Source organism: Hakea prostrata, chromosome 3, assembly GCF_041222555.1.
Source record: "Hakea prostrata isolate BN-2017 chromosome 3, UWA_Hpros_2, whole genome shotgun sequence".
Taxonomy (NCBI): domain Eukaryota; kingdom Viridiplantae; phylum Streptophyta; class Magnoliopsida; order Proteales; family Proteaceae; genus Hakea; species Hakea prostrata.
Genome location: NC_142602.1, coordinates 4,740,745 through 4,764,480, shown reverse-complemented (window position 1 = coordinate 4,764,480; position 23,736 = coordinate 4,740,745). Strand labels below are relative to the sequence as shown.

The 23,736-nt window shown below is 36.9% G+C and overlaps 2 protein-coding genes and 1 pseudogene across 2 annotated transcripts; 2 read left to right on the top strand and 1 right to left on the bottom strand.

Moving 5' to 3' along the window:
* Window positions 1-5,139: 5,139 nt before the first annotated feature.
* LOC149020216 (AAA-ATPase At3g28580 pseudogene) lies at window positions 5,140-6,841 on the top strand (annotated as a pseudogene).
* Window positions 6,842-7,783: 942 nt separating this feature from the next.
* LOC149020215 (glutamate NMDA receptor subunit epsilon-1, putative (DUF3598)) lies at window positions 7,784-12,921 on the bottom strand. The gene is made up of 7 exons (XM_089148314.1): window positions 12,546-12,921; window positions 12,361-12,455; window positions 11,493-11,610; window positions 11,280-11,398; window positions 9,498-9,684; window positions 9,208-9,351; window positions 7,784-8,372 (listed from the first exon to the last, which is right to left on the bottom strand). Exons 1-7 carry the CDS (start codon window positions 12,798-12,800, stop codon window positions 8,082-8,084), a joined length of 1,209 nt encoding a protein of 402 aa, XP_089004440.1. The 5' UTR covers window positions 12,801-12,921; the 3' UTR covers window positions 7,784-8,081.
* Window positions 12,922-13,531: 610 nt separating this feature from the next.
* LOC149020214 (Amino acid kinase family protein) lies at window positions 13,532-22,584 on the top strand. The gene is made up of 12 exons (XM_089148313.1): window positions 13,532-13,751; window positions 13,928-14,158; window positions 14,420-14,517; window positions 15,593-15,635; window positions 17,278-17,339; window positions 17,481-17,537; window positions 19,511-19,546; window positions 19,642-19,719; window positions 20,628-20,694; window positions 20,879-20,941; window positions 21,994-22,097; window positions 22,173-22,584. The coding sequence occupies exons 1-12, from the start codon at window positions 13,652-13,654 to the stop codon at window positions 22,266-22,268; spliced, it is 1,035 nt and encodes a 344-aa protein (XP_089004439.1). The 5' UTR covers window positions 13,532-13,651; the 3' UTR covers window positions 22,269-22,584.
* Window positions 22,585-23,736: the final 1,152 nt, after the last annotated feature.

Below are 23,736 nucleotides of genomic sequence, written 5' to 3'. Positions count from 1 at the left end.
TTGGATTTTTTTCAAAATCCTTAACGATTATAAAAGTCAAGATTTTACCATATTTACTTACAATTCTAAAAAGACATGGAAGCAAAATTCTATGGGTCACTTTGCAACACACATTTTGAGTTAAATCATAGAAAATGATTCTATATGCACTTACAATTTTCTATTTGAAAAAGAAATTAAATGAGGACAAAATGCCTTCTTAGATTAAAACTGAGTAGATCTCTTTCTTGTAAAACAATTCAAAGCGAATGGGCATTTGGTTCCAAAACCCTGTGACAAATCTATGCTGTATTTAAAAGACATAATTGCTATACACATATACATTGAATAAGAAAATAATTCTACCCAAAAAAATAATAATAAGAAAAGAATAAATCTACCCAACCATAACAAAATTATAGAACTTGTTTGATTTTGAATACGATTTGTGGGGTTTATGATATATATCAATTTTATATATATTTGACAAAGTAAACTAAAAATCAACATGTAAAAATTTTCATAAATAATATAACACTTTCTGATCATTATTTAAGATGATTACATAAACTTCTCATATTTCTTTTTGTATTTAGTAATACTATTGTATATTAACATCCCTTTTATTTAGAATGGAGTTGGCTTCTCACATAAAAATTTATTTTTAATTTGAAAATTACATTTCACTTTTTTTAATTTTCCTTGCAATTGGATGTTCTAGAAATTCTAGGCACCCAAAAGAGACATTGTCAATAGTTGTATTTTTCGCTTTAAAATTGATTTTTTTCTTCTTATAACTAAAAAATGTTGACATTTTTACATTCATTTAATATTCAGTATATACAGTAAATAAGAGATGAAAATATTATATATAATATAAACTAACTATAAAGATAAAAAAAGAAGAATATAGTTTGTCATCAAAATGAGTAAAGAAGAATGTAGTCATGGTGTTATTAGATCAAACTAACTTTCACTATCTAAAGAAGCTCAAAAGAAATTAAATGAAGAACAAGGAAAGCATTTGAAACTTTTGTCTTAGACATATTTTGAGCTTAGAAAAAGCACTTAAAGAATATAATATTATAACATTTTTTTTATTAATTCATTAAACTCGAAGAAAGAGCCGAAGAAGAAAATACCTGATCCTGCTGATCATCATCAGACTCCTCGTGCTCCTCCGTAGTGTTACTAATTTCATTCGGATTCTGAGACTCCTCATTCTGGAGTATGCTACATCGCAGAGGAAAACTCATCGCGCTCCATTGAAGGATCAGACTCGTCGCGCTCATTGTTATCAATTACAATCGCATCTTCATGCCCTCCCGCTGGACGCTCTCTAATAATCTCCTGACCTCCCGCTGGAGGGACTCGAACTTCATCACCTCTATTCTTGGAACGACACTCTCTGATGATCTCCTAACCTCCCGCTTGAGGGACTCAAACTTCATTAGTTATCTTCTTGGAACGAAGAAATTTGATGATGTCCAGAAGTCAATAAGGAGTCTCACAATCCAAATGAAACTAGTAACACTACAGAGGAGACGGAGGAGCACGAGGAGTCTAATGGTGATCATCAGGATCAGGTATTTTCTTCTTCTGCTCTTTCTTCGAGTTTGATGAATTAATAAAAAAAATGTTATAGACTATTATATTCTTTAAGTGCTTTTTCTAAGCCCAAAATCATATCTAAGACAAAAGTTTCAAATGCTTTCCTTGTTCTTCATTTAATTTATTTTGAATTTCTTTAGATAGTGAAAGTTAGTTTGATCTAATAACACCATGACTGCATTCTTCTTAACTCATTTTGATGGCAAACTATATTATTCTCTTTTTATCTTTATAGTTAGTTTATATTATATGTAATATTTTCATCCTTTATTTACTGTATATACTGAATATTAAATGAATGTAAAAATGTCAACATTTTTTTGTTATAATAAAAAAAAAATCAATTCTAAAAGCGAAAAAAATACAACTATTGACAATAATTGTTTATTTAATGATTAATTGATTATCAATGTTGAATATGGCTCATGCTTCACATTCTGTTGCCAACAGACACAATGGGCCTCAAAGTTCATTAGCAAATTGGGCATCGATTTCGAAATGGCTCACATATTTAATTTTATATACGGCATTGTAGAATAAATTATGATTAAAAATAATAATAATAATAGTATGCATAAATTACAAAATGTAAAAAAAGCGGCTGCTTTAGCATCTAGGTGGCAAAGCGAAAGTGCAAACAAAAAAGTGGCAAGAAATCAGTCCGTTATTTAAGCGGTCACATTTTAAGCAGTTCAAAAACCGCTTTGCCCCCTAGGCGGACGCTTTAATAACCATGTGATTATATGACTTAAATGTATGCATGTGATGGCCAATACTTGTGACAAACTGAGTTCCTGAAAAACCCATATTTATTGAGTAGTTTGAATCAACATGAAAGAAGCAGTAGAGAAACTGACCTATGAAGACCCCACATGATTGCTAAGAGAATCAGGAATGGAATGATTCACAACCAATGGAGGCCATAGAGCTTGGAAGGTGCTTCTTTTTGCTTGCAAGCCTTATACATCTCTTCAATGTCAGTCACTCCAATCTCTTAACCTATGAAAATAGAATGGAGAATAAAGAATAAAAGGAAAATTTGGATGAGATATCTCATTCAACAATAAAGAGCATCACTCGTCATAGCCAGCTTTAAAACCTGTTGAACCATTCCCCTGAGAGAAGGTGTATTCTGTTGAACAGTAGTTCTGTTGCACTTTCCTCTAGGGTGAGTTTATGAAGCCTCTTGATACCTGGGATGCCCCTCACCAATGTAACATATATATTAGGACTCCATGCAACTGGTACACAGGCTTTGAAAGCCTTGAAAGCATCCATCTCTTCTTTCTTTCACCTAAGCTACCCAAGAACACTTCTATTAAATGACTTTTCTACAGTTAGATACGGGTGGGAAGAGGGAGGACGAAGAAAAGAAAGAAAAAGGGGCCAACAGGCAAAATAAATTAACTACAGGATACTTTCAAAATAATTAATAAGTGAAAAGAAAGAAAGTAAAGTTGTAAAGATCTGAAAGTGCTTTTTTCCCCCTTCCCTTTTACATTTTCTCAAGGATATAGGAACCTTTAACAACATAAAATTCAATCAGAGCCACAAAGTAAAGGTATCTTTGGCCAATAATCACAAAGGAGATAAATCTCCCTCTACAGCGTAATAATTCTATCATCCATTGGTTACAGGGTCACCTTATCTTCTTATAAAAATTTAAAACTACTTTCAAACACCAATGGGATTCAAAGCTGTAAAGGACAGATTTTTTAGAGTTGTCGATGCTTCACAATGAAACTAGATTCTAAAAGTCAGGTTCAAGAAATTCTAAATTTTACCTGCCTGAAGATATATTAGTACTCAAACTTCTCTGAAGAGAGAATTTAGGACTCAGGGTTGGAGATTTAATTTCTCTGAAGATTGACTACAATTACAACAGACCATGATTTTCAGCATCTCAATTTGGTACATAGGATTGGCATTCAACTTCTTTATCTGGGAGATACAAGTAAATATAGATTACCTCTCTTGTTTGGGAAATCCAGTCCAAGGTTGACAACAGCAACGCCCTTCAATTTAAATTAATCTTGGGAGTTTCGCCATTGTCACCTTGAAAAGTTGAACCTGGACTGTAACTTTCTGGGAAATTCTGCGACAGTGGGCAATGGTGGCATCCAAGTAAGGCCAAGGAAATTTGTGCTTTTACCATATTGGGACATCTGGTTTCTATAGCTGACCTTAGATCTAGAACTTGGAATTTCAGAATTTCCATCAAGTTTTCGACTCCATCTGTTTTCCTATGGGTTACTAAAGTTTGGGGTTTTTAAGTTCCTATTTTCTGACAACAATTATTTCTCTTAATATTACAATAAAATACGGCTACACTGTAATAATACTTATATAAAAATCAGGCACAATAAGATACGCACAGCAATGATATGTATGTGCTCAATACAGCTGCTCTATAAGCAATAATAGACATTCAAAACCTAATAGACAAAGTAATGGCATTCTGTGGCGCAATTTATCTAGTTTTTAATCAAAGAGATACCAATAAAATATCCATCATATAATTTACAAAATCCAAATGATAAAGTTCATGCCATAATGTCCAAAACCATGAAAATCAAAAGATAAAAATCATCATAGAAGAGAAACATTATCGGTCCTACAATCCATGAAACCCACAAAATAACATTCATCATAAACGAAAACATCAATTATCCAAATACATGTGTCTTTGAAGTTGAACCATATGAAAGGAATTACATTTACAGAAACATAGTGGAGCTATGTCAATGGTGCTGCGAAGCAATGTAGACATTATCACCTTCGGTTGGATAAGGGATTCTAAAACACCATCTCCTGACCAAAGATCAAAAGGTAGCGGCCATGTTTGCAATTTTCATCGATAATTAATTAAACAAAAGAAAAGCATGTAACAGATGTCAGAATTAAACGATCACCATTTCATCAAAACAGGAGACGGTAATAAATTTTTATTCTATTGAGAACTCCAGACTACGAGATTGATTGATTTCAGGAAAGAGGATTCAATTAATTAAAACAAAAATACATATGAACATGGAAGAATCCTCGTAAGAAGAAAAACCCATCTGATAAGTATTGGGGGAAACAAAAACATTATATTCACATAGAAAATCTCATATATTTCACTGACCTCAACAATTCTGCTTCTCGAAATCCCACCACGAGACGCTGAGAATAAGAAGAAGCAAAGGAGATGAACCGCTGCAAACAAATGATTGATGGAATGTGTCAGAGAGGTAAAGAAGATGGAGAAGACGGATCCTTCTCGCAAAGACAGCGGCTGAGTTTGAGAAATGGGAAAAAAAAGACAGGTCGATGGTTTTCTTCCTGTTAGGTTTTTAGTTGGACAAAAGTGCTCTTAGTAAAAGCATTATTTGAATTCTATCATAAAAAGGAATTTCTTTAGGATTAGGAAAAGGTTTGTAACTGAAAGGGGTAAAGACGGGAGAGAAAAAAGCCGCGAAATCCGAAATCCTACCTTCCGTGCTAAGTGCAATTGGATTTGAATTCCCCCACTACACTTCAACAAGAAGAATCCGACAAGAACTCGAAGAACAGAGGCCGCAGCGCAATCTATATAAGCAGATGAAGAGGAACCGAGCGAGACTAACTTGATTAAAGCTGAAGAAAGCTAATAATACGAAAGTTGCAGTAGAAGAAGAATCTTGATGATGATGTGGGAGTCATGGACTGGAATATTGGGGTCGTTGGTTGCAACATTGATGTTCTGCTGGCCAATGTTGCTGCAATACTTTTCACCCGATTTTCGGAACATAATAGAGGGTTGGGTTTCTCGATTGATGAGAATATTGTTCCCAAAGATGGAGATCTGCTTCAACGAATACAGAGGAGGGCGTTTCAGCCGTAACGAAGCTTACGATGCCATTGAGGGTTACCTCACTGACCTTACCTCAGCCAGAGGAAGGTTCCTCAAAGCCCACTTAGTGGGGGATTCTACCAAAATTGTGCTCAGCTTGGACGATGGCGATGAGATCATCGACAACACCTTCGAGGGTATCGTCTTCCGTTGGTCCTACCATGTCACCATCAGCAGCTACCGCAACAAGGAGGTGGAGAAGCACATGTTCAAGCTCTCATTCCACGAGAAACACCGTGAAGTTTTCCTCAAACGTTACCTCGATCACGTCATAAAAGAGGGCCAAGCTAGGGTTGCAAGCAACCGCCAGCCGAGGCTTTACACCAACGATCAAGAAGGAGAATGGAATAATAATGTGTCCTTTCTCCATCCAGCCACTTTCGATAATCTCGCCATGGACCCAGAGAAGAAGGAGGAGATCATAAAGGACCTCATCAAGTTCAGTGAGAGCAAAGATTACTATGCCAGGATGGGAAAGGCTTGGAAGAGGGGTTACTTGCTTTACGGTCCTCCAGGCACCGGCAAGACAACCATGATCGCTTCAATGGCCAATCTACTGCATTACGACGTCTACGACCTTGAACTCACTACAGTGACGAACAACACCGAGCTTCGGAAGCTCTTGATCGATACCGAACCCAAGTCCATCATCGTCATCGAGGATATTGATTGTTCACTTCATCTCACTGGTCAGAGGAGGAAGAAGGAGAAGGAGGATGAGAAGAAGGAGGAGAAGAAGAAGAAAGATAAGAAAGAAAGCAGCAAAAGCTTCAGCCAAGTGACCCTGTCTGGACTTCTCAACTTTATAGACGGTCTTTGGTCTGCCTGCGGTGAAGAGAGGATCATAGTGTTCACCACCAATCACGTAGATCGGTTGGATCCAGCTCTCATAAGGAGTGGACGCATGGACTTCCACATTGAGATGTCCTATTGTTGTTTCGAAGCGTTCAAGGTTCTGGCCAGGAATTACTTGGGCGTCGAATCACACCCATTGTTCGATACAATACGAGGGTTGCTCGAAGAAATCGAGATTAGCCCTGCAGATGTTGCAGAGAATTTGATGCCTAAGACCTTCGACTTTGATGCTACCACTCCCTTTCAAACCCTAATTCGAGCTCTTAATAAGGTGGCCCAACATAAAAAGGACGAATTAGTTGAAATCATGGAGGAGAAAGAGGATGAGGAAGACGAGGAGGAGGAAGATGATCAGACTGAAACCGACAAGGATAGCGATGATGAGGAGTAACGCAAAGAGTTAACTAGGTTTTTTTTGTTCATTTTGAGTCCAGACTTTTCACTAGGTTTTTTTTTTTTTGTTCATTTTGAACGTAAAGTTTAATTAAATAATATTTTATATTTTTTCCCCTTTGGGTGCAATATGTCGAATGAATACTACAATTCTTATACAATCGACCAATTTGAGGTCAATTTTTATATTTTAATATGGGCTGAAAGTCTAAAATCATGTTTTATTGTATAAGGATAATTACTGTTCTCCCCAATTGCAATAGCATAATTATTATCCTACTTAACTTTTTTTATTTTATTTATTTTCTATACTTTTAAAATTACTAATTCAATCTTGAATTTTAACTGTAATTATTGACATGTCATATTTGATTTCTTTAAAAATAAAAAATAACACAAAGGCATCCATGTCAGTTGCTAAAGTGCTTTACACGATGTTACCGGCAGTGTCTTTCCTCCATTGTCCCAGGGAGAATTTCAGCTTTTCTCCAGCACTCAGCCCTTTGTTTTAGTGTGAAAAGAACTAAGGTTTTCCTTCTTTGTTATTGTTGCCATTGGGATGAGAATGCTTCACTGATGCACTGATTTCTCTAATTCTATATGGTTTACTTTCCCGCCTTTGCGATCTTTTGTTTTGAATTTTCGAAACTTCAAGTTCTTACCCTATTCCCCTATTCAAAAGGGGGAACCAACGTCATGAGACTTGAAAGAATATTTAAAAAGATTGTGGCAAGGTTTTCATTTGAGTCCAGAATCTTGTCTTTTCCTCATATTTTTCTACCTCATAATAGGGATGAGAACAACATCTGAATGCTATCTAACAAAATGAATCAAAAGTGGGACCTCCAATGAACCCCACAAGGACTCTATCTCTATAATGCTGTGGATAAATGTGAGGGAAGCACGGACCTCTACCTTGAGGGGTAAAATATCCGGACACTTTTTTGGATCAATAAAGTATTGATGAAACATCTACAGGTATACAGCCTCCATATAAAAAGAGCAGGGGAGGATGGGCTAAGCATAAACAAGGTTTACACTTTACACCATGATTTCATGCATCTGTTGAAAGGAAGGTTTTTATAATTTTATAAGAACAGGCACATGTTCAAGTTTATAGTTAACCCTACTAACTACCACAAGCCCACTTCAACTGTAGCAATCAATATACAGAAAGAAGTAACTGAAAGAGACATTCACACCAATGCAATTGCGTTTGGAATGACTGAATCTATAGAGAAACAGAAATAAATCTGGTATGTAATCAAATACAAAATCATCGATCCATTGAAAGAATAGCATGGACGCATTTGGAAACATTTGGCACATGCAGAGCACTCCCAAGTAACATTCATTATCAAAGCTACAATTAGACTTTGGTCTCGAAGATATATGTTGATGACACTGCCAATCCATCGACATCATAAGTTCGAACAAGTTTCTGTCTTTTGCCAGGCGATTCCATCCAACAGAACTCCAGATGAAAAGACTTCGATTCTGCCACACTCTTTGCCACATCAGAGGGGCATCCCATGTACATTCCTCCAGGCAGCAAGGTCATCTGAAAGCCTCCATCAAATGTCACCAAGTTTTCAGATATGCAGCCCGTCCAATGGACATTAGTAGTAATATTTCCACCATCAGTGGTTGAGTTAATGTCCTGGAAATGGGGATCAAGTCAGGAATCCATCCAATACATACTTATAAATGAAACATTGATACAGGGGGCATATTGGTATTTCACAGCACTCTCAGTCAAATTTAAAATTCAGGAGTTAGGATCTAGGATCTGACCCTGCGGATCCCATTCTGCATTAGGATATCCCAATAATTCACGGTTGATCCGAGGTGTCAATTGTAATATGCTGATCTAGTCAGTCACTTCCAAGTGTGTTGTATTTGTTTCAGTATAACAATCTTTGCTTGCTTATCCCGATTCAGGTAGGCCAATACAGCAAACCCAAAACCAACATTTAAACCTTGCATGCCACTAAGTCATCACTCCAAAGCCTAACTGCTTTTAATAAATTAGAAAGCTGAACTGCCTGTGACAATAATTTGAAGAACTGCTCTAAGTAGAAGTTTACAAAGCTCAGGCAAATGGACTATCATTTGCGAGCATATGAAACCACAGAACCTACATGACTGTTGAACTATCCAAAACCTAACTGAGCTTATCATGCTCATCATAAAATCACTATTTTGTCTCCATCCCCTGATGAGTGGCATATCTTCCACTTGATGACAACTCAGCACTCATGAATGGACAGAGAGTCATACAAAAAGATGTATTGAATCATATTATCAATTCAACAGTAACAACTTAATAGTCAGGGTATTTTGTTATTCACTTCAAAAACTTGCAAGACTTATTTTATGCACCCCCAAAAGTCTTCATGGCTTGAATCCTCCAATCTAGAGAAATCAAACTTCTTGATCAGATATTACCACATATTCTGCTGAGAATTAAACTCATTTGCTTTAATTTCACCAACCTGAATCAATTGACCTTTCTCATCCATTTCCAGTAAAGTAACTGTATCGGCTTCTGCAATTGTGGCCCCATAAACTCCACTACGTTTAGTTACAGAATGGCCTTCCCACCTTCCAAGGAATTGCATTATGTTGTTTGTGCTATCCTGCAAAACAAGAAGGGCTAGAAAGGTTAATTTGAACATGATCCATTCAACTTAAAAAATGTCTTAAAAAAAAAAAAGATCACATCAATCACTGGTCAGCAAATGCCTTCCAAAATATTTTGCATTATAAACTTAGTGAAGATTACCTTAGAATTTTCTAGGGAAGGAAAAAGAGTCACCCCATGATCTTTTTCTTCAAGAAAGATAAGAAGCATTTCAAGAAAACCTCTTGGGTCCAGGATGTGGAAGGCTCTTGCTCGGATATCTTTTTCCTTCGAGTAAAGGCAATTCTCGCATACAACAGAAGGTTGATAAGATGGTAGCCTTAAGTTCCTGGACAGAAGTAACAAAAATGGGAAAAAAACAAATACAAAAAACATCATGATTATTCGATACTTTTAAATAGTGGTGGGACAATATTTGAAAAGAAAGTGGATTCCTAGCCTACCATACTAGTTGACATGAAGAAATGGATCACTCTAAACATCCAGTTAATGGGTGTCACAGCCAATATCACACAAGTACAGTAATCTTTTGACAAATTTTTGTGCTGTTCTGTGCTTAGCATGAAAGCATGCAATTCATTAGATGGGTCAAAGATCTCCAATCTAAGCAAATTGCCCTATCAGAATATCTCATATGCAGACACAAATGAGAAGCCAATGCTCCCTGAATGTCAAGGCTCACAATTAAACAAACTACGGTGGAAATATTGTCAACAACGCTGCATGCATCACTCACCATCTGCCCCTCCATGTGAATGACTCAGCAGAGATGGTATCGGTGCAATACTCAGCAGAGATAGTTTTGGTGCAACTATACCAAATACACGAATTGGATGAGCAATACCACTTCAGGGAAACCTATCTTAGCAGGCAACAGAATGAGCACATTGCACATTAGGGGGGGGGGAGGGAGGCAAATTAGAGCTTAGTTACAAATTCTTTTTAGGAAAGAACCCAAACTAGCTGAACATGGAAAGTTTTGGTCAAGACCATCTGCCATATGAAGGTTTCAAAATTTGAGGTTCTTTGTCGATAAAAGCAATTCAATAAATTTTAAATTTTTAGTGTTGCAGTTCACCTCCAGTTGGACCATATCAACATATCCACTAGATTGTTGAGCTCTGGGTAGGTTTTCCCAAACCTGCCCCTCTCTACCTCTCCACTTGTAACTTCACAGTGCCCCTTACTTTTCTCTCTGGGGTTTCACATATGTTTATTTATTCACCCAAAAAAAAACACTCAAATTCCTAAATACAACCCTAAATGAGTACAAAGCAAGCACACATCAAACTGTTCTAAATTAAATGACTGAGAACGGACTATAAGATGAAGTGATGCGGATAGGTATTAGGTCATGCTAATGGCTAACTTTAATGAAAATAAGCTCTAAGTTGGTTTATGTAGGTTTTGGGCTTGAGATCCCATAGATTGATTAGTAATTGGCCAATTCAATAAGCCTAAAATATGGGTAGAAAGTAGGAAAACAGGTTTTAGTTCATTCATTTAGTTAGATTCTTGTTATGAGTCAGTTTCTTTTCATTATTCTACTCGATAGTTAATGTTTTCTCATTAGTTAACGACTGAGTTAGGCCTTCCCGTCTAGTGCTTGATTCTGTTGTTGAGCATTCTACATTATTGATAAAGGTCTACAGCCTGGTACATGAATTTGATTAATGAGAATGAGAGGAAGCTTTATGAGTCGCTCTGTTGTAGAGTATGGTGAGAAACCAAAATACAGTGAGAGACCCAGGAAAGAGATACTTGATCCAATCCTATCCTGTTTCTATTACAATAAATATCAATTGTGTGACCTGCTACAACTACATCGAGATATGCCTTGAAATGACTTAGCATGAATTTGTTTCTATCACAGGGATCAGTAGAATAAGCACTGGAATGCAATTTCAGATGACAAGCACTCACTTGGGTGATTCCTCACCAATATCATCTTCACCAAGAACCCCTTGTCTCAATACAGTCTCTAGCATTCCAGCTGTCTGGTACCTTAGAGAAAACGCCTTCTCTTTGGGGAAAAAACCAATCTGTTGACTAACCAAGATAGACAGTTAATAGAGAACAACAGGTAAACCTCATGATCTATACATCCTACCCCCAAAGCATACAAAATGCTCTCACCTGCTGATACTTTTCCACAGTGAACATGTTGGTTTCTTTGATTTGGTACTCTGCCCAGTCTGGCTCAGGATCAAATCCTGAAATTGAAGTGCTTGATGGAGGTTGTTTTATGTACAGCCTACAACAATCAGGCACAAGATAAACATTTTGAGTAACAAGAAACAGCAGGTGCAATGAATCATATGCTTCTGACCAAGGATGATGATGATGGCCAAACAGTACAAATATCAATTGCACACCACAGCCATATCTGCAATGATTTTATTCCCTTTATTATGGGATAACACTTCGCATTGTGCCATAAAAGCCATATCTATAAAAAATTCTGAGTGTTACATGTCAAGTAGTGAACAAAAGACTTCGGGAATTGTATCTATTTATGCTCATCAACTCTAGCGGGAAGTCCTTTAAATATCACCAAAAAGAAAATGCTCATGAAAGTTTGAATCAAACGACATAAAGAAATTAGGAACACCTTCAATTTTAAATGGTTAATTATCTCCAATTACCAAATTCCAAATTCCCAAATGTAGCTAATAGAATTCAATATATCGCAAAGACAACTCTGCATTCTTAAGGAGCCAGCTCTGAATGTGGACCCTTAAATCCAGAGATTCATCGGTAAACAGATGAGAATTCATCAAAACCCGAAGATAGCATTTAGCTCCAAAACCTATGTTTTGAGGAAAGTGGGAAATTGACAATTGCCATCACTTGTACTCGAGATATCGTGAAGTAGGAAAACAACAACACGAAATTGAAATTGGGATGGTTGGAGAATGAAGACTATCAGTGCAACATGAATTTACCCAACAAGGTGCATAGTCATTCCAGTGATCCAACAACTATGAAGAATCCAGATGCTTACGTTTGAATTAGACTCATCAGCTCATCTTCACCATATGAGCTCACTGCAAGCTTTGTACTCACTTTTCGCAACAAATTTCCCTTGTAATCAAATTGCTGTGAAATTCAAAGAATGGGGGAATATCAAATCAAATTCATAAAAACCTGAACTAGTTAAATGCTGAAGACAAAAGGATTCACTCTTACGTAAAAAGATCCGTTCCAGCGACCCAAGTTGAGATCGATAAAACTTTTCAAAGCGTCGATGCTCATAGATTCTTCGCTTCGGTTCTGCTGTATTTCAGAAACAGCAGCTGAAAACTTAACTACCCGGAATCGAGTTCTCCTCGACAAGGAAACACCACCATTACCAGACCTTAACTTTGGAATCTTTACAGGGAATCCTCGCCTTGTGACCGAATATGGAGTTTCAGTCCATGGCAGAGAAGAAATTGAAGCCATTGCGGGTGTTTCACCACCGACTTTTGATACGCGGGAACCAGTGAGCTTTACAAGTCTCGCGATTCTCGAGTTCTTATCTGGGTTATCCGTTCCCGAATAGCAGTGATGGAGGATCACTCGGTTGAATCGTCAGGCATCTTTGAAAACTCGGAAAGAAGTTTTTCACCAAAAATTTAAAAATAAATAAATAAAAAAAAAAATATATATGTATATATATATTATATATATATATATATATATTTATATATATATCTATCTACAAACTATATTTTAGCGACAAACCATATTTTAGCGTTGTCCTGAACGGGTGTAAATGAATAACCGCTTCCGAATTTGCATCCGCTTATCCATCCAGGGACATCCGAATCTATCGGATTATTAATAGGATACGGATATGGTATATCCCTTTTTCACCGAATATTATCCGTCCGATAAAATTATCCGATTAAGTTACTTATCTAGAATTATTCTTATTTTTATAAAGTTTACAAATGTGATTATTTTTGTAGATTTTCTACTAAAATAGTTATCAAAATTGTTAAATTTTTAAATTTCAAATTTAGCTCTCACAAATAAAAAGGTAAAAATATAAATAGGTAATCTAAAATTTGTATTCAATCTATATTCATACCCATTTAAAAGAATCTACTTAAGAAAATAATTATTCTACAGAATCTGTCCGAAAACCAATATCCTCTGTCCGAATATTATAGGATGGGATATGAATACCACTATCTGATCTCTGAATCCAGTCCGTTTACACCCTTAATTGCCCCCAAAGTGCTAGTTTAGCAGTTTTTTTTCTTCATCCTTTCCCTAATTGAAGGTCTCAGAGAGTTTCTTCAGATTTAATGGTTCCAACCATGGAGCAGGAGAAGCAAATGAACCAGCAGAGTAGCTCCTCGAACGATATTAGCCTTAACAAACCCCTCCGTTGCATAGTAAAACTGGGTCTGAACTCTGAACTCTTTTTTCCCCTCTGCTCTTCGCACTTATAATTTCTGCCCGGACGGTATAGCTGTCTATGGTCTAAGCCTCTGGGATCGGGAATGAAAAAAGAGAGAGCTCAGAGTTTATTTTCGTCCATTTTATTGGAGATATTTATACATTTAGTTATTGTGATCTAGGTGGTGCGGCAATTACTTGTAAGAATGAGATAGAGAAGATAAACGATGAGAATCTAGGAATAGCTTCTTCGCAGCTGAGACAAGCAATGAATTCGTCTTCTTCTTCAAATAAGGTTATTGGGATGGATTGGAGCAAGCGATCTGGGGTTTCAGAAATTTCTCCATGTTTGGACGATTTTGGGAATTCACCATCGTTGGATTCGAGCAATTTTATTGTTGTCCATGGAGCAGGTTTGGCTCAGTTATTGCTCTTTGTGTGCTTCTCAGTCTAAAAGTTTTATTACAGGCATTGCCCCAGATGGGTTTTATTTGCGTTAAGTTAGTCATCACTGGGACAAGTGATGGTGTATCGATGAGTACACTGTAGCTCCAGTTTGTTTCTTAGCGAGAATCTTGGCAGCTTTGAATTGACTATTGAACTTAAAAGAGTTTTTACAGTTGAGTTGTCGCCTTTATTTGGTGTTGGTTAACGTTCATTCTTGTGGGATGCAGGTTCTTTTGGTCATTTCCAGGCGAGCAGATCAGGAGTCCACTGTGGAGGATTGCACCTGCCTCTTGTCATTGCTGGTTTTGTGGCTACCCGAATTTCTGTAAGACATTGATACAACCAATTATTAGTTCTTGCTGTTTTTGAAAATTCCCATTTCTAGCGGTTTTGAAGCTTCATCTTCATGGTGGCAAGTCTACTATCCTGGCTTCTTGATCTAATCAACCATTTCATGCTTGATAACCCTAGATTTGGAAAGAATGGTTACACGAAGGACATAATTATCAACACTAGGTCATTGAACTCCTCAGCCCTATCAGGCTTCACATAGTGCTAGCCTATTCGTCTAACTTATCAAACCATTTGGCAGCTCATTTTGTTGTGGCCCTCAAAACAGCCGGGACAACGTTATGTGATTGGGTCAGTGGGTTGGCTCTTCTTGCAAAGGAATATGTAGCACAACATGGGGTACATTTTTGTGTTTATACAAGATGAGACTATTGGACGTTCTGTATAGCTCCATAGATAACTAAACTTCCAAAATTTTGTCATTATTATTATGTTGATGGTAAAGAAAATATATTAACGCAAAAGACAGACACTATACAGAGCATCTTGGTTTACAACCGGGCAACCGGCATAGCTAGCCAGTTGTATAGTCAAGATGGCGTTGGATTCTACATAGTGCATATGGTCCCAAACTTATGCTATTATTTTGTTCTATGTAGCCTGACATACTTTAGTTTCAAATGATTTCGTTGAATAATTTCATGGATCTACCAGTTGTGAGAATTTCCAAATTTTGTAAATCCACAAGATTTTAAAAACATATATTTTTAAATATTCTGACAGTGAAACTTTAAAGCCTTTTTGTCATATGTCAGGTGTTCTTCCAAATTCAATCTTCACCCCTTGCACATCAGGTGTTTTCCCCTTCTCTATGAGATGTTAATGGATACACACAAGAAGAGATTTGCAACTTCTGTCAATTTTAAATTGCTTTTAAATACAAAAAAAATTACACAGTTCTTTGACATCATTTTAATTTAAGTAACTAGGTTTACATCCTTATTAGTCTGTCTCAAGGATTCTCATCTGCCCTTGATAGTTGTTATTAATACCCTGGATTAAACTGTTCTATTTCAAGATTTATGATTAGTTCCATTCTACTGTTTCAGGTGACATCTCTCAATCTTGAAATTGTGAGAGCACTAGCTAGAGGTATTGATTCTGCTGTTTAGCTTTTTTCTCTTTCCTGAAGGGGGGAGGGTATTCTGCATTAGACTGCAATTTGTGCAACCTTGTTTTTCCTATTCATTTAACTTTTAAATGCCAAAGAATTGGCGGTCTGATCTTACTTGATCCCTATTTGAGTAATCTGGTCTGTATCAGGTCCCATGACTCCACTGTTGGTCTTTGTCATTTAGACAGCCAAAATAGATAATCTCTGCTGACTGGATTTTATATTCTTAACTTCTTTTGTATATGTGGGAAAACATGATGCTGCTAACATTTATGATTATGTTTGCTATCTTTATGTTCTGGCACAGGGAAAACGTAGTGTTTCCCTTCTTCCTTTTTGGTTATTGTGGGTTTACGTTGTGATGTTAAGCTAGGGGGTGGGTGTGATTCCCCCTTGATTGATTTAATATTTAATGATATGTTGCTGCTGTCAATAGGTTCAGATAACAGTCATATCAACAGAACCTTTTATCTCTTTCAGTTTCTCTTCTTGTCCTACTTTGTTTATTGTTTCTTCTTCTTCTTTATTCATCAGTTGCTACAGATCTGATATTTCCAAATGGTATCAGACTGCCAGTAATTGATGACATTTGGGTCCCTATTTCTTCCTCCCTGGTGGATTTTTTGTATGTAGGAAGAGCTAAACATCAACTTCTACCTTTCTACTGGTCTTGAAGTTCCAAAATCTCAACGTGTTGAATTTCAAGTAGCTAAGTTTCGTCTGGATTGGATTCAGAGCCACAATATGTTAAAAGACGGTGTCTTACTGGTGACAAGGTCCCTTCCTTGCCTCTCCATTCTCACCAGATCTGAATCATCTCCTCTTTTTAGAGATACCACTGCATTTATTACTACTATGAGTGGTTGTAGACATGTTTCTGGTTCCATGCACACACACGGGGACGGGGGTGGGTGGGGTAGAAGATGTTGTGATGATTGTGGAGCAGTGGAGGACAGAAGTTTGACTGACCTTTATTTTATTTTATCCATTATGGAAAACCTAATCATACTATTGAAGAATGCTGGGTAATATATAGAAAACCTGATTGGGCACAAAAATTAAATAATTCAGTGGTAACTACTGAAAATTCTGATGTGGCATTGTCTACTGACACCAACCATGCTTCTTCATCTGGAGATAGTTCATCAGGCTCTGTATCTTGTGAGATTAATTTCAGCTTTTGAAATGCCTTTGCAATTGGAATCTGCCACCCACCCACTTTTCCACTGTCACCTGTACTCATAAAAGTAATGCTGCATTCTTTTTCCTTTCCATCCTCAATTTTCTGAAGGGTGCTCCGTGCTCCACCCACATAGCTGCTCAAGGTACATTTTCTGACATGGCCAATTTTTTATTTGAACTGGAAGATCCAAGGCTCCACATATTTGATTGCTATCCATCCTGCAATTGTGCAACATCTATGTGGCGGTTTGGTAGCTGACATAACAAATGTTCTTTAAATCTTTCATGTACATGGATGAATTTGTTCGTCTTTTAGAACCCTGATGATGATGTTTGGATACTAGCTCAAATGATCATTTTGCTACCTAACCATGTACTTTGCATATAGGCTGTCTCTTGAATTAATCATGGCTAATGGAGTTCACTATTTTCTTACAGAGGGAATACCATCCATTGGAATGTCACCATTTGCTTGTGGATGGTCAACTTGTGAAAGAAATGTTAGCAGCATCCAAAAACCCCCATGGCTTATGAGATTATTTGCAGCAACCAACTGCACCTGGATTGTTTTTCTTTTCCACAAAATGATATTTGGCTTAAAACCCCACAAATTAGGACTTACATTGTTATATTTTTGACAGATTGCTTCTGCTGATATATCTCAGGTAGCAAGGGCTATCAACTCTGGTTTTGTTCCTGTAAGTTTGAATTGCTTTGCTTATGGTAGGGTTCTGTAGGGCTGATGGTTATGTGATGCTGGTGTTTCCATGAGTTTCCTTCTCCTTAGTGTGAATGGCCATATAAATCTACAGTTAACTAAACAACAATGTGACAAATAATTTCTGCCTATTTGTTATAGTACTAAAAAGTCGTTGGTATTAGTCATAAGTTTGGTCAATATTTGTGGCATATTTGGGCCTGTTATGGGCTGCTCCTGGTGATACTAAAAACATTTAGCATCTTGGAGCCCATTGGGACACATACACTCTCCGTTACAAGTGTCTCATGCCCCAACAGGAGTCCAAAGGATACACATGCAAACTGCAATCAATCTGTATGGCTGATAGCTTCAGTATCAGTGCACCTTCTCTGATAGAATATAGATGGGATCCTATTAGGCTGATGTCTTCCCCCATCTCCATGCCCCCCCACCCAAAAAAAAAAAAAAACCTAAAAGAACTATGTTTAAATTCAAATTATTTCCATGGTTCTAATGAGTAGACACAACCAAAAGTAAGGCTTTCAATTTATATGACCAAAACCAAAACTGAGACTGAAGCCAGCTTTTTAAAACTCAATAAAAAAATTTCAGTTTGCTTTTACCTTTAAATTTTGGAATTGGTTTTAGACTGAAAACCGCCAGTTTGGAGGGCACGCATTGGTGCAAGTAAGGTTGCTCCACTGTAACCTAGTGGTCATGAGTTTTGAGTCTCGGAACTTCTCTCTGTGTAAAGCAGGGTTAAGCCTTTAAGGCTGCACATATGATGACCCCAGACCTCGCAGTGGTGGGACTGTGGGAGCCTTATGCATTGGGTATGCCTTTTCTGTATAGACTGACTAAAGCCACAGCTAAGCTATACAAAACTCTGCAATTTTTTTTATTTGTTTTTTGAGTTGTCTGGAGTTATCTACTACGGTTTCATTGTTGAGAATTGTGTGAAGTATAACATTGTGGAATTGTATCTTCTTTAGATTGTAATTTCTTTGCTAACTTTCCAGCAAGTTGTTTCTAGTTGAACTGAGTTTGAGCTGAATAGCCAAGATCTTTCGCCAACCAAAATTAAGCCAAATGTAGAATCTGAATAGGTAACAAACAAAACCAGCAGTTTTGAGGTTATGGAAATTATTCAGTTTAGTTTGTAGATATTACGCATTGTATCTTGAACCAAACTGATTGACACCCGTAACCAAAAGGCTAGCAGTTGACTGGTTTATTTTTTTGAATTTAATTTTGTGGTGGAGGATGTTTGGTGTGTGGCATGCTTTCTCAGATGAGAAAACACCTTCTATATCAACCCTCACCCCTTGGCTGTTAGAACTGTTAAGCAAAATATAATGATAGCTTGAATGCTGGAACAAGATTGTTTGCATAAATGGGATGATGTGGATTGCTTTGCACTGGTCAGTGGCCGATACAGAAGAAACATGGCTTCAAATTTAATTTTTAGGTAAACATATCTGCGAAGTCATTAATAAAGTGTAAATCAATGGCTAAAAGTTGATACAGAATAGTAACAGCTTCAAATTCAATTTTAGGATTCACTTTCTGCCAAACCATTGATGAAGTGTAAAACTATGGAAAGATTGGTACAGATATAAATGGTCCAAGTTCAATTTTAGGATTCACTTTTCTGCAAAACCAATGATGAAGTGTAAATCTGTGGCCAAAAGTTGGTACAGAATGTAAATGGCTTAGCTAAGGATTCTTGTTGAACCAACTTACACTACAATTTTCTACCCTCAAGTTCCAAACTTTCTAATTAAAAGAAAACAAAGAGTACAGAGGTGGAAGCTAAAGTGAAACGGGTATCGGCAGAACTTTATAGTACCAGATAATGTGATTTTTGCTAGTTGGCTTATTCTTTTTCTTGTTCTCAGTCATTTACCACTCTCTAGACTTTAAATAACTTTATTGAGCATGTTTAAATATAATGGCCAATTCCTTGTGTAGGTTTTGCATGGAGATGCTGTGCTTGACAATCTGCAGGTCCAGTTTTCTTTAAAAAGTCTGGTGAATTCTTTAGTCTTTTTCTTAGGATTTGATGTAATCAGTGCTGATGGTTGGTTCACTTAATTGATCAGGGCTGCACCATATTAAGTGGTGATGTGATCATCCGACATCTCGCTGAGCTACTAAAGCCTGAATATGTTGTTTTCCTTGTATCCATTTATATAGCAGGAGAAATAGTTTATGAATGTTTACATTACAAATGCATGTATGGTCACCTTCATAAGTGTCTGGCAAAACCAATAAGTATATATCCTAACATTTAAATTTAGAAGGCCAGTTAATAATATATTATATTGGATTTAGTTGGTTTAAAACATGGAGAGAATTTCTCTGGAATTTTTTATTTTATTTTATTTATTTATTTATTTTTTGGTCATTATGGCCCCCCAATTGAATATGGATCCCCCCCCCCCCCTGGCCATTGATTGTAAAAAAAGATGACAATTTTGAATTTTCACTCTGAATCCAAGTCTCTTGAGCATGTGGTCAAACAGATTCTGTTTTCAAAATGTTAATCAATTGGAATTGCCATACTTTTTCTCTCCTCCCATTTGTTAAATGTCGCCTCTATCCTCCCTGTAAAGTTCTCTTTGCCTTGGTTGCTTATCTATCTTCCATTGTGAACATTGTAGGAGATCAGAAACTTTCGAACACTAATTATTCAATAGCTGGACTTCCTTTTTTCTAAGATAGTAACCCAATGGCAGTTTGCCAATAATATCATGTGATGCTCATTATAAGTTTGGACAACATGAGTGTCCATGAATGAGCGGCCCAGATCAACACATGAATGTCTGTGTCAGATCAGGGTGGGTTAAGGCAATTGGTGCATGGATGGGAACAAAATGCCATTTCCAAATTCTGATTTTTGCCTTTGAATGGCCCCTCTAATGGAACTGAAATTTTCAGTGTCATTTTTTATGCATGCTGAGTTACATGATGGATTTCTGAAATTGAAATTACTGACTTACCACCCCATATTCTTTAAGCTTCAAACTTCCTATTGGTTGCATGAATAAATTACTTTCTCCACATTTTCTCCTTCATAGTTGTGAAGACAGATGTTCTGGGAGTATATGACCGTCCTCCTACAAGCTCAAATGCGGTACTCCTAAGGGAGATTGGTGAGCACTTGATTTAAGCTCCCATGTTTAATAGATATTTGCTTTCCTGTTCTGTTTCACTGACCTTTTCTTAATGTATGTAGAGAAAATACTTTAGAAGTTACGGAGTTTCTTTTCCCCCCACTTTTGTGCTTATAAACAATCGAATATCCTGTAAGCATAACTGACTTTGTGAAGATGACAGCTGTTGATGAAGATGGAAGCTGGTCCATTGTGAATCCACAAATTGGAACCATGAAGAGGAAAGGTCAGTGAGAGAAATGTTGGCTTGCATATATCAATTCTTCTGTGATTGAACACCAGTGTAAACTTCAATTTTATCTAGCTCATGATGTCCGACACAACTAACCTGAAAGATTTTCCATAATCTATGATGCCTGGATACTTTTGTGTTCTTACTTTCTAGCTGCCAACAATAAACTGATAGGGTTGTGGCGTATCAATCTTATAAAGTTAAAACAAGAAAGCTGGCATTCTCTAATTCTCTAACCATTGATGTGGATCGATTTTTTTATATGGTTTAGGCAAGCTGCCAACTCTTTTTTTATCTTATAAGTTATGACTGAGCTCCTCTTCTTCTTTTCTTTCCTGCTCCATAAAAAGGATTCTTTTTTCGGTTTAAAAGATTCTGTGAGGGTTTCAGTGAATAAAAATATGGTCGACATTCAGGCCCCTTTTGTGTGGGAAGAGCTGGGGGGGAGGCAATGGCACCCCCAAACTCCAAATAGAGGGGGTGGAAACTCCAAACCCGGGGGGGGAATGCCCCCTAACTGTTGTCCCAAAGGACCCAAACAGGTAAAACCCTGTAAATCACGTATGAATCCATGTCCGACAAATTTGCATAATTAGACCCTTCTTTTATTAGATGAATTTATTCTTTGACTTCTATAAGGTTGTAACTTCTAGGTTGGATCTGATTCTCAAATGGATAAGCTGCTTTTGATATATAAATGCTGCCTTAGTGCTGGCCATGTATTTGTCATGCCAGGCTCATACTTAGAGGAGGGTTTTTGAGTACATTTTGTCATGGAGTTAGCTGGTGTTGTACAAATTGGTTGGTGGTTTGTTCAACTTGAAAGTTTATTGAATTATGGAGAGGTCTCTTTTGGTGGGAAAGAGGGGTGGAAATTGCTCTGTTCCCCCTTCTATTTGTTTATTTGTCTTTTAGTTGGGTATGGTGGTGGGTATTCTCTGCTAGTGTTCTGCTTGAACATCTTGAGTTTATTGAATTAATTCCAGGAAGTCTATTGGCCAAATTAACAGAGTTTTGGTTAACATTCAACTTACTTTGATCAACAGTTGAATTTACAGTAGCAGCTCATGACACAACCGGCGGTATGTTAACCAAGATATCAGAAGCTGCAATGATTGCAAAACTTGGAATTGATGTCTATATTGTCAAGGTAATATGCTTAACATTCAGGAATCTCCTAAAGTTATTTTCTAAGGATTGGTATTAAGGTTTTCGGTGGATTCAGGCTGCAACAGACCACTCTTTAAAGGCTCTGAAAGGAGAACTGAAAGGTGACCTTCCTGATGATTGGCTTGGTACTGTCATCCGGTCTTCAAGATAGAAACAATAGTTCCAACTTCATCTTTTGAATGCATGTTCCATGGGTATCATAGGAGCATTCATGTTAGAATGGATCTAACAAAATATGAGAAACTTTTGGTTGGTAAAAGGCTTTAATTGTATGAGAAATCTTTGTTTTGAAGAAAAATGTATTTGGTTAGAAAAGTGCAGATGTATGATCGTTTGAGCTTTCCAGAGATCATAATTAGTATGGTTTGATCATTTGAGCTTTCTCTAGTGCATGAAGATGTAGGGAAGCTGAGATATTGTGTTGTAATTCCTAGGCTATTTTATTTTTTACTCTTTTTGGGTAAGAAGTTTTTGTTGTTAGTATCACAGCAAATTATTATCAATTTGTGAAATAATCAGACTACTTAAAATCAAAGCGTGCACTATGTTATGCTTTTTTGTCTGGATTGTCTATTATCGAAGGCAAAATGAAGACTAATGTAATGTAGAATCCCCCTATATTCCAACAATTCTGGGTTTTGGTAGATAAAATGGAAATCCAATCCATAAAGCTTGAACTTCTAAGAAGCTGAGTTTCTCTCTCAAGAGGAGAAAATACTAGAAGTGAAAGAAGAGTGCACCACTGAAGGAGGAGATGATTATTACTAGGGAATTGCTAAAAAGGTGTAAAAAAGAATCCAAGCAAAACTAAAGGAGAAAAAGAGAACAAAGATACAACTTGGTTTGATTCAAGGAGCAAGAGTTACTATGAGAAACCATAGGATGAGAGGTAGAGTTACGATAGGACTCTGTCTTTGTTGTCATATTTGGTTTCAGCTATGCTAACAAAAGGAATTGATAATGCTGCTTGGTCATCTGGCTCGTGCTAGTATGAGAATCAATGAGATTGTCCACCTAGGTATAGAAGTATACCTGTAAACGGATTGGATTTGGTTCGGATACACCAATACTCGAATTCTCATCCGATTAGAAAAACCGTTATCCAAATCTAAATCCAGTAGAAATTTAGATAAGGTATCCGAATTCAAATCCCTAACTTTATCGGATGTCCGAATACAAATGCAAATTCGGAGGTAAATTTCGACTATCTAATTACAAATCTCTACATAGAAGGTGAGGGGTGGGATTGTCATTTGACCAACCTATACAGGTCATTAGGGAATACGAGCAAACAATGTCTTAATGTCATTTAGTATTTGGCTTCTCTCTTTAGAGGAAATATCCTAATGAGTACTCAATGAATTATATAAAATATATTCACGTAATAATATTATAATCCAAAGGTATTCATTGGATTTATCTCAACCGTCCAATTAAAATATTTCACATGACAAAATTCTAAAATTCATTGGATTGGGAGAGTGTCGAAATAGAGGATCCAAATTCTTTAGCCACCTTTGGTCAATTCAGTTTGATTCTACTTTTACCGAATAATCGGGTCGGTAAGAGCCAGGATTACGGTTACATAATTTACCCAGGACCCGACCTCTGGAGATTGA

Excerpts from the sequence above, each read along its gene's own strand:
- LOC149020215 (XM_089148314.1), bottom strand. The coding sequence starts at position 12,800 with ATGGCTTCAATTTCTTCTCTGCCATGGACTGAAACTCCATATTCGGTC. Across the intron at positions 11,611-12,360 it reads CTGATGAGTCTAATTCAAAC|GCTGTACATAAAACAACCTC; the intron begins GTAAGCATCTGG and ends TGATTGTTGTAG. Across the intron at positions 9,685-11,279 it reads ATTGGTGAGGAATCACCCAA|GAACTTAAGGCTACCATCTT; the intron begins GTGAGTGCTTGT and ends ACTTCTGTCCAG.
- LOC149020214 (XM_089148313.1), top strand. The coding sequence starts at position 13,652 with ATGGTTCCAACCATGGAGCAGGAGAAGCAAATGAACCAGCAGAGTAGC. Across the intron at positions 14,159-14,419 it reads TATTGTTGTCCATGGAGCAG|GTTCTTTTGGTCATTTCCAG; the intron begins GTTTGGCTCAGT and ends TGTGGGATGCAG. Across the intron at positions 20,695-20,878 it reads GGTACTCCTAAGGGAGATTG|CTGTTGATGAAGATGGAAGC; the intron begins GTGAGCACTTGA and ends TGAAGATGACAG.